The following is a 14,469-nucleotide window of genomic DNA, read 5'->3' as shown; positions in this document are numbered from 1 at the left end:
GTTACAGAGAAATAAAGGGATATTTAGCTCATTCGTATATAGTTAAACCAAACTATGTCATCTAGATCACGGTATAATAGAATGAAATCTCTCCACTCCACAAACCTATATCCACCAACTCACACATCTTAAGGGTTGTTTGTTTTATCTTGCAATCACAAAATGTGAGGTAGTGTAGATAGTACAATAAGCTCATTTATTGCTGATCCCAAATTGAAATTAAAATTAAAATCAAAGGGGTGTTCTGAGTCAGCCACAGACCATAGATTGGACCTCCAGATATCCGGACCAACTGAGGGTGATGGATTTCTATTCAGAAATACATCAGCTTGATTATTTTCTGAATCCTCTTTAGCCTTGTACTGCGGTCCTTTTCACACCAAACCCTACCTCCAATTTTAACTGTGTAATCCTCTCCCACCATGCAGTTCCGAGCAGCCAGATCTCTGTGAACAAACTTCTTTGCGTTAAGGTAAGCCATTCCATCTGAAATTTCAGCTGCCATCTGGATCATCTCCTTCAGGGTGGGTGGCTGGCGGCCTGGGTTAACCTGAAAGGGGCGATAATGGTCAGAGTTTAATGGTTCATTCTGTTTCTTTATAGATACAAGAGAACAAGAAGATTCCAAATAACTCAAGCTGCTGATTGAGGATAATAAATAAAAGGGTCATACCAGCAAGTTAATATGCTGGGAATTATTTCATTCACATGCATGACATTCCTAGATTACATCATTTTTCCCCACTCCTGTTTTCTCCCAAAGCTCCTCACTGCACGCTGCAAGCTCCATCCTATTCCTATTTCTTGTCCATTATTGCTATGTACCATTTCACCATTCGCTCCATAGTCCCCACTCTCACAATAACTCCACAGTCACAACTCTCCCCTACTTAGCTCCTCAGACACAATTTTCTGAAAAATCTTATGTGTTGGGTTTATCTTTTTTGTCTTTTTCTACACATATACACAGTGTTTCACCAACCCAAAACAATCTCTTTCAATAAATTTAGAAAGCACTTCCTTTCACATTGCAGTTAGAATCCAAAGGCGTAACATTAAAAAAATTACAGATTACACATAACTTCTTAAAATTTCATTTGTCTAAAACTCAATCAGCACCAAATTACATTTAAATGCTAATAACCTAACATCAGGGCACATAACACAAGCAGTTTGATGGCATTGGTTTCGATTGTTTTAAGTAACCCGTATATGGTTGAAATATTACCTCAGCATCTGGCCGTAATGAGCGCAAGTAACTCTTTAGATCGCCATGGACCATCAGTTCCATGATAACCAGTGTAGGCTGCCCTTTTGATACAACACCAAGCAAACGGACCTACAAAGAAAAACTTCAGCTCAACTCCAATTCAACAAGAATAACGTATTACATCTTTTATCAAAACCCTGCATGATGATTTATTATGGTGATACTTCTGATTAACACTTGCACATCGACTCAAGCTTTCATTGAAAATGTGTTGTACGCCAATTTAGTCATTCAAGATGCTGGTTGGCTTCCTTTGCCCAACAGCTGACTACATTATTTGTGGTCTTACTTTCACTTCCTTAGGAATCAGTCTGGAATTTGATACCTACCACAACATTTCAATCCATCTCTGACCAGTGAGTGAATGTGAGGCAGATGGAGAGATATTCCTTTAATCATCAGCTCATTATTTTACATCTTGGTGAGAAGCCTTGAAGACATTACTCATTTGTCTGAATTTCCATACCTGGGACTTCTTTGGAGTGTGGAAGGAGGGCAGGCACAATAAGATTAAGGATATATTAAAAGAAAAGGAGTACTGTAAGGATCATACCACATGGTGACAGGTGAATGCCTTCATCACTGAGGCCTCATTCAGGAACTCTATGCGCTCTCGAAGACTGGCTGACTCATTAACAGTTTTCACCGCCACACGAGTTTCTGGGTATCCCTTCACAATATCCTTTGCAATCCCTTCGTAGACCATACCGAAGGAACCTTGCCCCAGCTCTCTTAGCAGCTCTATTTTATCGCGTGCAACCTCCCATTCATCTGGAACGTAGACTAGAAGGAATAATGTTAGAAACAATTAGTAACATTGCAATTGAATGGAACAATAAACAAGAGTCCACAAAAATACGGGCTCTTGTATTAACTTTCTTTACATCTTGAAAAATAATAAATTCTAAAATGCAAATTAACCAGAATGAAGCTAATTTTAACTTGGAAATCAGCTCTTCACATTAAAGTGAAGAGCACTCCCTCACAAAGCAAATGAATGCTACTCCACCTACTTTGCCAAATCAAAACAGCATTTATGATAATACTTTGCGAAAGCATTATCAGACAAAACTTGCCACCAAGCCACATCAGCCAGCAAACTAGTAAAAAAAACAAAACAGGATTTTTAAAATGTTTAAAATGAGGTGACAAAGAATGGAGGAGCATTTACAGAGGGAATTCCAGAACTCGCAGCTAGTGAACTTAAGGCCATCTGGCAATGGTGGAGCTATTTAAAAAGAAGATAGCTAACTGGTGTCAGATGAAGCACATAGAGATCTCTCAGGTATATAGAGCTATAGAAAATTACACAGAATCAAGAAAGGAATCAGACAAAATATTGGTTCAACAAAAACAGGGATATACAGAAGCAGATCTCAATGAGCTAGATGGGAGATGTGCCTTGTTTGGCTTTCGACTCTTCCACACTGACAATTTACTTCCAATATTTGAACCAGTAATCTGAATTTACCCAGTAGCCTGAAGGAGGTCAAATGTGGTAGTCACAAGCTGTGTTCTCAGTGGTAACAAAAGAAGGAATGGGGATGACTCTCACTGAATGGTAGTGCAAACCAGATGCAGAGCTCACAGAGGATAAGAATAAAGCTCCATGGAGGGAAATGGAAATGATGATTTTGAAAGAGTTGGAGCAAATGTTGAAGATTGTAGCATGTGGAAGCTAGAGGCAAGATGAGGCATGGTAGCCGATTTTTCATAATCTTAGAGACAGAGAGAAACAGAACTCTAGAATTCAGGCACTCACCATCATTGGCACTAATGTATTCTGGATTTGAAGAAGTGTAAAACATTCCTGTAGGCAATTCTGTTCGCCTGAAAACAAAAAAGAATATTACAATAAAACACTTAGATTAATTAAAAAAAGTTTCATATGACTAAACCACACTGTTATTTCACAACTGATTAAACAATCTATTTTCTCTTAACTATTCAGTTAAATAACTTCAGTATTTCAACTCACACTAAATCTACTCACTTCAAACGTAAAGTAAATAAGAGATTTACATTTTATCAGGGCATTGATTTATTAATAATGGGCAATTATTGCTATCAATTTGTATTCACAGTGCAAGATCATATGCCTATATAAAAATAAAAAACATTATACCCCTCCATTCTATTTAGATCTCACTTTCTTCCTGGATTAGCTTTTATATAATGCCCCACTCTCTACACTAAGCAGTAGGCAGATTGCAAGATGTCTATGAGTGTAGGAAGTGGTTAAAAAAAATGGACATAGCATATCATAGCAGTGGAATTAGAGACAGCGACAGCAAAAAAAATCACACAATGGCATTCTGATGATGAAACTCATCCTTGCAGGTCATAATAACCTGCATGAAGATGCAATTTGTATACCAGTGCGATTCAGAAAGATAACATGCTGTACTGAGTCCAAAAGAAACCGGGCACTATTTTAGCTGCTTTAATTTTACTTTTATGTAAAATTAATTATCTAAATCTGCCAATATTAAAATATAAAATTAAATTTACAATTATTCATGTATATATTTTTGGCAAACAGTGATTTGTTATAGTTAGTCTAACATGGGGAGAAAACAGACTTTTCCTGTATGACCCTGCCAGTTTGATTAAGGCTGCAAAATTGCTCTTTATTGTTATCGATCTGTGGTACTCCAGAACATCGTGTTCAAAATATACAATGCAACAGTACCCTGATGTCTCCAAACACTGCTGCTATACCATTACAGAATGGGCACTGTATGTTCCTGATCATTTAGGTGGAGCTGTTGCTGCACAGTGATGTGTGCCATGGACAGAAGGAATGAGGATGGCATGAAAAATAATACATTTGAAGATAACACCACAAAGATGAAGAATTGATGCAACCTTACCTCTTCTTTACCACCAAAAAGACAACTGGAACTACGACGATGAGCAGAATGGCGAGGATCGATGGCCCAATTATCTTGTAAATATCACTACTATGACCTGTTTGCAAGAAAATAAATATTCACTAGATAGCAAGGCTAAAACTTTATGTGGTGAAACATATTATATAATGGTGCAGGTGAGAAGGAGAGGTATTAACGAATGGATCCAATTGTTTTACAAATGTCCTCCATTCACCAAGGAGGCCGGCTTCAGTAAAGTGAATACCGGAGATGGTGAGCCAATTCCAGTAGCTCATCAGTAAAACATCATCACTGTTCCAAGCTAACCTGCAGTATTGTTGTGATTAGTCTGAATTATTAACTTACAGAAATGTTGACATGTAACTGTTTAGAAGGTTCAAATTGTCAATCTATCAAGTCAATAACTACAGTAAATAAAAGCCAAAAATCTGCAAGTACTGCAAATCCAACATTGGATGGAGGGTTTCAACCCAAAATAGTAACTTAGATGCTGACCCAGCATTTTTGAGTCAAAAACCACTATTGGTTCAGATTTCTTAAGGACCAATTAAAAATCATTTTTCTTATTAAGTATATTTCCATTCTGAGGAAAGTTTCAATCAATTAAGATGCACTAAGGAAAAATGAACGAAATAAGAAAGTTTTTTAAAAAACCTTTTCCAGGGAAATTCCAACCTATCAGAAAATACTACTAACTTCAGTGTATCCAGGTACATCTCTTAGCAAGTTTCCCTTACCACTTCTAAATCTGATGGGAAATGGTACAAGCAAATAAACATGCTGTTACAAGCAAAGTACTATACAACGTAGCAGCAGCTGTATGTTAACTGAACTTCCAAAATCTAGTTCTACTGAAATCAGTGAAATAGAATTTCAGGAGCATCACTGAACTTGGCAAATATGACTAAATTACCAATTCAGTTCTTCCATTTGAGGATGAACGTTTGCAGATATAATTGGTGTCACAGAACATCTAACGAGGGAATTTCCTAGCCTTTGGTCAAGTCAGCTCAGAGATTGAAAAAATTTTTAATTCAAAAGAAAATGAAAAATTAAAGAACATCTTCATCAGATTGTTCAACATTTTATGCTGTTTCTAAAACCTAAATCTGGACAGATAAAAAAAATAGCTAGAGGGAAATGCATGCTTTAAGTAAAACAAATCATTGCTCCTTTCTCCTGTTTCTTTAGGACAACAGACAGGGCTATACCAAGTATCCTTAACAACAAGTTCTCTCCAAGTGACTTAACTGATAGCAAAAACTCATGTATGAATTTTCCCTCCTTAACCCAACTGGAAATCACTTTCTAAACCTTTTGGCCTATGTACGTACTTCCACATACTCGCTAAAACTCAAGTCTTGATCAATGTTTTAGCTAGGAATTGTATAATTTCCTGGTGTGGCTTGGTCAATGTTTATTTCATAACATTCTCTACAGCACCGGCTCACTTCATTGCATTTATGCCATTATGTTAAATGAAAGTTGTTGTATACAAGATAACAGAAGCAGGAGTAGACCTCCACCAATCACACCTGATGCAATCTTGGTCTCAACGCCATGCGCCTGTTCTTCCCCCATAGTACATGATTTCCTTGCATTTGTATGTCTGTCAATATCTGCCTTCACAGTCCTCTAGGTTTGAAAATTACAAAGATTCATGCCTTTTAGTCTCTGATTCTGCTGAAGGGAGGTTTGCGGCTGCATCTTAACGGACTCATTCCAACGTTAAAAAATGGGCAAGGAAAAGACACACATCAACATCGTTGTCATTGGACACGTCGATTCTGGCAAATCTACAACCACAGGTCATCTGATCTACAAATGTGGTGGAATTGACAAGAGAACCATCGAAAAATCTGAGAAGGTAGCTGCTGAGATGGGCAAAGGATCCTTCAAAGAGGCCTGGGTTTTAGATAAACTGAAGGCTGAACGTGAGCGTGGTATTACCATTGACATCTCTCTTTGGAAGTTTGAAACTTCAAAGTACTACATTCACCATCATTGATGCCCCAGGACACAGAGACTTCATCAAGAACATGATTACTGGAATCTCACAGGCTGACTGCGCTGTGCTGATAGTTGCAGCTGGCTTGGGCGAGTTTGAAGCTGGTATCTCAAAGAACGGACAGACAAGGGAACACGCTCTGCTTGCCTACACCCTGGATGTCAAGCAGCTCATCATTGGTATCAACAAGATGGACTCCACTGATCCCCCATTCAGCGAGGCAAGATACAATGAAATCACGAAGGAAGTCAGCACATACATTAAGAAGATCGGCTATAACCCAGCAACTGTAGCATTTGTTCCCATCTCTGGTTGGAATGGCGACAACATGCTAGAACAAAGTCAGAATGTGGGCTGGTTCGAAGGTTGGTCAATTACCAGGAAAAATGAAAACCTCTCTGGTACCACACTGCTTGAAGCTCTCGACTGCATTCAGCCTCCAGAGTGCCCAATAAAGAAACCTCTTTGTCTCCCTCTCCAGGATGTCTACAAGATTGGTGGCATTGGCACAGTACCAGTCGGTCGGGTTGAGACAGGTGTTCTGAAACCATCCATGTTGGTGCAGTTTGCTCCCAATCCAGTCATCACTGAAGTGAAATCTGTGGAAATGCACCATGAAGCCTTGCCAGAAGCTCTTCCTGGTGACAATGTTGGTTTCAACATCAAAAACGTCTCTGTTAAGGATATCCGTCGGGGTTATGTTGCTGGTAACAACAAAAATGACCCTCCAGTACAAACTGCTGATTTTACTGCACAGGTTATTATCCTGAACCATCCCAGTCAGATATCGGCTGGCTATGCCCTAGTACTTGTTTGTCATACTGCTCACATTGCCTGCAAGTTCAGTGAGCTGAAGGAGAAAATTGATTGTCGATCTGACAAGAAGCTGGAAGATAGCCCCAAATTTGTAAAGTCTGGAGATGCAGCCATTGTTCACATGCTACCACCTAAGCCCATGTGTGTCAAGAGCTTTTCTGAACATCCACCTCTTGGTCGCTTTGCTGTCCGTGATATGAGACAGGCGATGGCTGTTGGTGTTGTCAAGTCAGTTACTAAGAAAGATATTACTACAAAAACCACCAAGGCTGCTGCTAAAGTATTAATCAAGAAGTGAATGTTACCACTGGCCACCAAGATCCAGCAAACCTTGAGACTTGTACCAAAATGTTTATTCATTACCAGCCAAATATGTATATTAATAAGAGACTGGATATTGACTAAGACGCATCGAAAGAAATTCAGAAGGATAAGGAATGTTGGATTCTAAATGTAGATTCCAAAGTTAGCAGTGTAATTGCAAATGTCCTTTCACTAATTAGAAGCTGTTTTGGTTGTGTAATGATTTAAAACTAATAAATATTCAAAACCAGAAAGAAAAAGAAGAAAATTACAAAGATTCACAACCCTCTGCTAGGGGAATTATCCTCTAGACTCCACCCCTTCAATTCTGCAAAGAGTGCATTTTAATAAAATCACTTGTTATGCTTTTACCCTCCAATGTGTACAGGCCAAACCTGCTTAACCTTTTTTCAGCTATCAGCCCCTTCATCCTAGGAATGTACAGAATTGATAAGAGCTGCAGAGGATAAAAGCTCCATCATGAGCACTAGCCTCCCCACCATGGGGAACATCTTCAAAAGGTGGTGCCATAAGAAGATGGCATTCATCGTGAAGAACCCTCACCACAATATTTTCTCCTCTCACTGCTACCATCAGTACTTTCTGAACAGTCCATGAACACCAACTTACCATTTTGCTCTCTTTTCACATTACTTATTTTTATATATATATTTCTTATTATAACACATAATTCTTTTAGTACTACACTCTAGTGTAAAACAACACATTTCACAACAAATCTCAGTGATAATAAACCTGATTCTGATTCTGCAAGAATACCAGCCCTTAAATGGGGGCACCGACACTTTATGCCGTAACCTAAGCATTGTCCCAGCATTATTGTTTGATGAATTTCTATATTTTCTCCATTAGCTCCTAAGTAAAGGACTCCCATTCTTTCCTCAGTGATAAATGTTAGGCTTTCTGGCCTACAGTTTGCAGCTTTCTATTTCCTTCCTTTTTTTCAATAATTGCTTTACATGTGTGGATTTCCAAACCTCTGGGATTGGAAATTAAACTAACATCTCTGAAACTACTTCAGGTTCACAAGACTTGTTGCCTTACGTGCATTAATTAGATTGCCTAGTATCTTTTCCTTTCAAAGTAGATAACACACATTTTCTCCATATTATACTCCACCTACTAACTTTATTGCGCATTGACTTCATCAATCCACATTGTTCGCAGTGTCCGTATCCTTACAATTGGCGAACTCACCAATTTTGTGTCATCAGTAATGTATTGTTCATGCATTAGGAGTAAACATGGATTCTGTATAAGCAACAGAAGGTGTTGACCATCCCAATAAATGCACACCTCATTGTTACCTGCTCCTATGAAAGACTCTATGGTTTCCACAATGGCCTCCTTAAGCACTCCAGAACCACCAAAAAGTAGTGGAAGCCATCCTTGATGCTGAGAGACTATCAAAAGAAATAGTTGTATTTTTCCTCAAGTAATAAGAGATTGTTTCAATTGCATCCCTTCCTTAATTGTCCCTTAACTGAGTTTTATTATTGGATCAACACATAAATGAGCTGCAGGAACTTAGTGGGTCAGGCAGGTAAAAGGAAAGTTGGCATTTCAGGTTGACACCCTTCATCAAGTGATGGGAGGGGATGTGGACAGCCAGTATGAAAAGGGTAGGGGGGAAGGGGTGGAGAGGAGGAGAGGGGGAATGATGTGAGAAGCTGCGAGTGATAGGTGGAAGTAACAAAGTGCTGAAGATGCAGTCTGATAAGAAAAGGCAATGGAACATGGAATAAAGGGAAGGTTGCAGGGTGGAGGCAGAAGATGAGGTGCAATTCCTCTGATCTGTGTCTAAGCAGTAGAGGAGCCTGTGGACAGACATGTTGATGTGGGAATGGAAAGTGGAATTAAAATGGCTGGCCACCAGGAGATCCAGGCTGATACAACAGAGAGATTTGAAGGTACTTGACAAACTGATCCCCCAGTCTGCATCAGGCCTCCCTGGTATCAAGGAGGCCACACTGGCAGCACCAGATGCAATAAATAACACCGATGGATTCACATATGAAGGACCGCCTCACTTGGAAGGAATGATTAGGGATCTGAATGGTGGCAAGGGAGATGATATAGGGGCAAGTCTAACACTTAGCACAGTTGCAGGGATAAGAGCCTGGAGGGGGAATCTGTGGGGAGGGACAAGCAGACAAGCGAGTCATGGAGCGAGTGATGCCTGTGGAAAGTTTGGGGCTGGGAGGGGGGGTGCTTGGATATGGAATGAAGACAGACATACAAGAAATAGGAGCGATGCGGATGATAAGTCCATCAATTTATCTAATCTCTGTCAATTTACATTTATCTCTGAACCTTTTATTACTGGGACAGTTGCGTACCTTCTACTTACAAAAGGTTACCTTTTGTACCTTTGTTGAGGCATGAAGTAATTATTTAAGATCTTTGCTTTTCTTCTATTCCCTAATAATAATAATTCACATTATTAATTATATAAAGCAAGAAAGGCAATTCTAGCTGAATAGTAAACATTCAAGATCTTGGGTTTTGCTGCCCGATGGATTGTCAACCCTTAAGAGAAATCAGGAAGTGGCAGGTGCTCAATTCATCAACACTCAAAAGCAGAGTTTGAGTTGCTATTGTATTCAGGCCCACTGATCTTTCCTGAGAAAACTCACTTGTGATTGTATCTTGAATACAGAAAGAGATTGCCTCCGTCCAAGACCCATTTCCAGCCAGTGATGTAGCTCGTATTTTCACAGTATAGTTCCCAGGATGGTGCACTTTCAATCTGCAGCCTTGCTCAGCGAGGTATCTTTTACGAGACACACAATGCTGCACTTCCTGCACCAACAATCATAATTAAGCATCAGTTCTCAAGGAAATGGAAAACAATTGTTTTTAAAATACTCACTGTAACTGTCTAACCGACTATATTTTCTTGCGGTCAAAACAGACACTACCAGCTGTTTATGTCAGTAAGTAGTCTCAATGATGGGGGGACGTCACGCGATGACTTAGAATCGAGACGTGGAAATCCAGCTCTCCCGTAAAAAAACAGTAAAATAATGTTTAAGTGAAGAAAAGTTAGTAAATATTTTTTTTAAATTACTTATAAACTACTCAGGATTGTCTTAAGATATGTCTCCTAAACAGAAGCAGAAGAAAACTACTACTTTGAAGACAACACAAGTTGGAAAAGAATCAAGGCCGGCCGCCATGAAAGAGCTTTGGGCTCAAGTGCATTTTACCTCCGGCGATACAGAACAGGAAACTGCGGCAACATCAACCGTTTCCAAAAAAAAAAGCAACAGGAATTGCGCATGCGTGAAGGAAGGGGCATGCGCAAACACGAGCAACCTAAACTACAAATCCCAGCTATGATCGGAACTGAAAGTGAAAGTGAATATGAGGTGGAATCAGATTCTCTGGATAAATCAGACGAAGATGAAGAGACAAACAAAGAAGAGCAACAGGAAGAGGTTGGAGGTGATATTGGAGACATAAAAAAATCTTTGGTGCAAATAATGCATGAATTAAAAGCATTAAAAGTAATAAAAAAAGTATTAAAAATATGAAGATTATGTTTGATAAAATGATGAAAAGACAGGACAAAATGGACAAGAAAATTAAAAACTTGGAAGAAACAACGGGAGACACCATTGATTGAGTGAATAAAATGGAAGATAATATTTCTGCATGGACATCAGAAAGAAAACGGTTGTTGGAAAAAGTGGATGTACTTGAAAATTTTAGCAGACGAAATAATATTAAGATTGTTGGACTTAAAGAAGATATAGAGGGAGAGGATCCAATAAATTTTTTTCAAAAATGGATTCCAGAAATTTTGGAAATGGAAGAAGGAACCCAATTAATTGAAATTGAAAGGGCTCACAGAGCCTTAAGATCAAGACCTCAAGTTGATCAAAACCCACGATCAATCTTGATAAAATACTTAAGATATCAAGATAAAGAAAAGATCCTGAAGGCAGCTGCCCAACGTGCCAGAAAGAGAAACGGGCCATTGATGATAGAAGGGAAAACAGTTCTTTTCTATCCTGATATAATTTATGACCTTTTGAAGACAGAGAAGGAATTTAACCCAGCGAAAAAAGTTTTATGGAAAAAGGGTTATAAATTTATATTGCGCCACCCGGCAACCCTGATAATTTTTTTGGATGACGGAAAAAGAAGATCTTTTACTGATTATCGGGATGCGGAAGAATTTGCACAAGAACTCCCAAATATTCGCTAACCACAGCCAAAGATTTAAAAGTGAAACGGATTAAAGATGAAGACAGGGACAGTGAATGGAGTTGATGGATGTTTAAGGACAGAAGAATATTTAAATATATTCTTAATTATATGATACAGGGGGAGAGGGGTAAAAATTTGAGAAATATTAATCGAGAGTAGTGATATTAATTTTTCTTCTCTTATACTTTTTTATGTTACGGGGGAGCTGGGGGAACTTCGGATCGATTGCTACGGGATTCACACGTGTAATCATGGCGATTGCCATGACCTGTACAACGGAGGGGGGTAATGTTGTGACTTTTTTTATTCACAACATTAGTAGGGGGGTATTTTGTTATTTTTTTCTCTTTATAATCTATCTTTCTTTGCCTGGACAATCGGGGGGGGGGAGACACATAGCAACACGGAGAATTTTAAAAAGATTCCCCAAGGTACTACGAAAGTTGAAAAGTTAGGTATTACTATAGACTGGAGTAACCCTGTTAAAAATAATGACTAATTTACTGAATTTTTAAAGTTTTAATGTTAATGGGCTTAATGGACCAGTGAAAAGAAAAAGAATTTTAACATACATTAAGAAAATGAAAATAGATATAGCTTTTAGCTGCATTCCACTTGAAAAAAATACTTAACTTAAGAGATAAATATGAAATATTTCTGAAAATTTGGCGCCCTTATTTACAAAAGATAGGATTAAATATATAAGTGCTCTGAAGATAAAATTATTGGTTATTTGAGGAAATAAATAAATATATGTACTAAAGCTATTATGAACTCCATGGAGCATGTGGGGATTTTCCGATATCCAGGCATTCTTTCTTTTTTTTCCCCCTTTTTTCCCCCTCTTTCTACAGGGATATGTTAGGGGGGAGGGGTTAGGGGGGAAGGGTTGATAATTTTTTTTCCTTCTGTAACCATTTGAAAATTCAATAAAAAAATTTATTTAAAAAAAGTCTCAATGATTACCATCCAAGCTTTCACTTATTGTTTAATTTCTTACTATCATGAATATCAGAAAACTGATACTTAAAAGTTTAGGTTTAGAATTTAGAATAGAAAATGCATATGGAAATAAAATGAGACAATGCAGTTGCTGGACTTGCCAGCAGGCAGTGTGATGGAGCTGAGATTCTAAAACATTTCTGAAAACTTTACAGTCATAAAGTAACACAGTAACAGTCATAGAGTTTGGCCTACCCCATCCATGCTAAGCAAGGTGCCTTCTTGAGTTAGTCCCATTTGTCTACATTTGGCCAGTATCCCTCTAAACCTTTCCTAGCTATGAAACTATCTAAATGTCTTTTAAAAATTGTAACTGTACCTGCTTCTATGATTTCCTCTGGCAGCACCCTCCATATATCCAAATGCATAAAATGCATCCCTCAGATCCCTTTTAAAACTTTCCCTTCTCACCTCAAACATCTTAAACGTATGCCATCTAGTTTTGACTCCTTTCCCTGGGAGACAGACCATGAGCATCCACTTCCACAAGGTCATCCCTGTCTCTTTCGATCCAGGGAAAATAAACCCAGACTAATTAATCTCTTTTTATAACTCAAGCTGTCCAGTCCCAGCAAAGTTCTTGTGTATCTTTTTTTGCATTCTTGCTAGCTTAATCACACTCTGTCTATAGTATGGTGACGAGAACTACACAGACTATTCCAAGCACAGTCTCACCAATATCTCATACAGTGTTAACGTGACATAAATTCTTATACCAAATGCCTTACACCTTCTTCAAACCTTTTCTATCTACGTTACAATTTCTAGGGAACTATGTACCTGTACCATAGAACATTACAGCACAGAAACAGGCCTTTTGGCCTTTCTTGGCTGTGCCAAACCATTTTTCTGCCTAGTCCCACTGACCTGCACCTGGGCCATATCCCTCCAAACCCCTCTCATCCACATACCTGTCCAAGTTTTTCTTAAATGTCAAAAGTGAGCCCGCATTCACCACTATAGAACCATAGAACATTACAGCACAGTCCCTTGGTCTCTATTTTACAACACTCCCTAAGGCCCTGTCTGTTACTGTTAAGTCTTGCCATGGTTTAATTTCTCAAATATATCACCATACTTGGTGTAACTTAAATTCTATCTGCCATTTCTTTGCCCACTTTTCCAGTAGATCTAGATCCTATTGCAACCTTAGACAACCTTTCTCAATGTCCACGTTACCAGCAACGTTGGTGCCATCCACTGGTATCTCATCACAAAAAAGATGACAGTGTACACAATATAATTATGCAACAATAATTCAAAATGAGTTATACTCACTTCAGAGTCCACAAGACGCTTGTAATTTACTTCATACAACACAATAAGACCATTTGGATTCTTTGGCTCATCCCATTTAATATGAACCACTTTATCGACAACCTTGGTTGTGATTGGACCCACAATGTCATCAGCATTTGCTGTTGGACAAACCAAAAGATCTTACTTCAAATGAACAACCATTTTATTAATTAAATAAATAAAAATCTCATATCAAGTTAATCTCAAAAAGCAATTTCAATCTTTTTAACAATTTAGAGGGAAAAAAAAGGATTGGTGTTTCTTTGGCACCAGTTGCATCTCTTTCAGGATATTCAAAGCACTTCACAAAATACTTCTGAAGTGCACATGAGTGTGCACACAGGATGGTCACACCAACAATTGTTTAATACCAAGACCAGGGCTGGTGAACCTTTCTGAGGATGTGTCACCAAACTGGTGATAATCTTCTAAAAACTCTCTTGCATGCCATGGAAATTTTGATTATCACTGCTTAATGATTTAGTAACAAGAATTCTGGGTGTTTTTAAGGAAAAAGGATGAGTCCTGCTGTCCATTTATATGTATTCCTTTTTTATCAATAAAAGCATAACAGAGGCAGAACAAAATAAATGAGCATTTTAGAAAACCTGTTCAAAAATTTTCATATTAATCTTTGAAAA

The 14,469-nt window shown here is 38.3% G+C and overlaps 1 protein-coding gene and 1 pseudogene across 2 annotated transcripts in view; one reads left to right on the top strand and one right to left on the bottom strand.

Annotated features, from left to right (window-relative positions):
• LOC140739834 (insulin receptor-like) overlaps positions 1-14,469 on the bottom strand; it is a 217,277-nt gene that overhangs the window by 13,214 nt on the left and 189,594 nt on the right. For both annotated transcript variants that reach the window (XM_073068421.1, XM_073068422.1), the window contains 7 exons: positions 13,808-13,947; positions 9,949-10,114; positions 4,144-4,240; positions 3,033-3,100; positions 1,824-2,053; positions 1,229-1,339; positions 391-550 (listed from right to left, as the gene is read on the bottom strand). In XM_073068421.1, coding sequence (XP_072924522.1) covers positions 391-550; positions 1,229-1,339; positions 1,824-2,053; positions 3,033-3,100; positions 4,144-4,240; positions 9,949-10,114; positions 13,808-13,947 — 972 coding nt within the window. The remainder of the gene's footprint in view (positions 1-390; positions 551-1,228; positions 1,340-1,823; positions 2,054-3,032; positions 3,101-4,143; positions 4,241-9,948; positions 10,115-13,807; positions 13,948-14,469) is intronic.
• Positions 5,834-7,418, top strand: LOC140739835 (elongation factor 1-alpha 1 pseudogene; annotated as a pseudogene).

The sequence above is a fragment of the Hemitrygon akajei genome, chromosome 16 (genome assembly GCF_048418815.1).
Source record: "Hemitrygon akajei chromosome 16, sHemAka1.3, whole genome shotgun sequence".
NCBI lineage: Eukaryota > Metazoa > Chordata > Chondrichthyes > Myliobatiformes > Dasyatidae > Hemitrygon > Hemitrygon akajei.
This window is presented reverse-complemented; position numbering and strand designations above follow the sequence as displayed.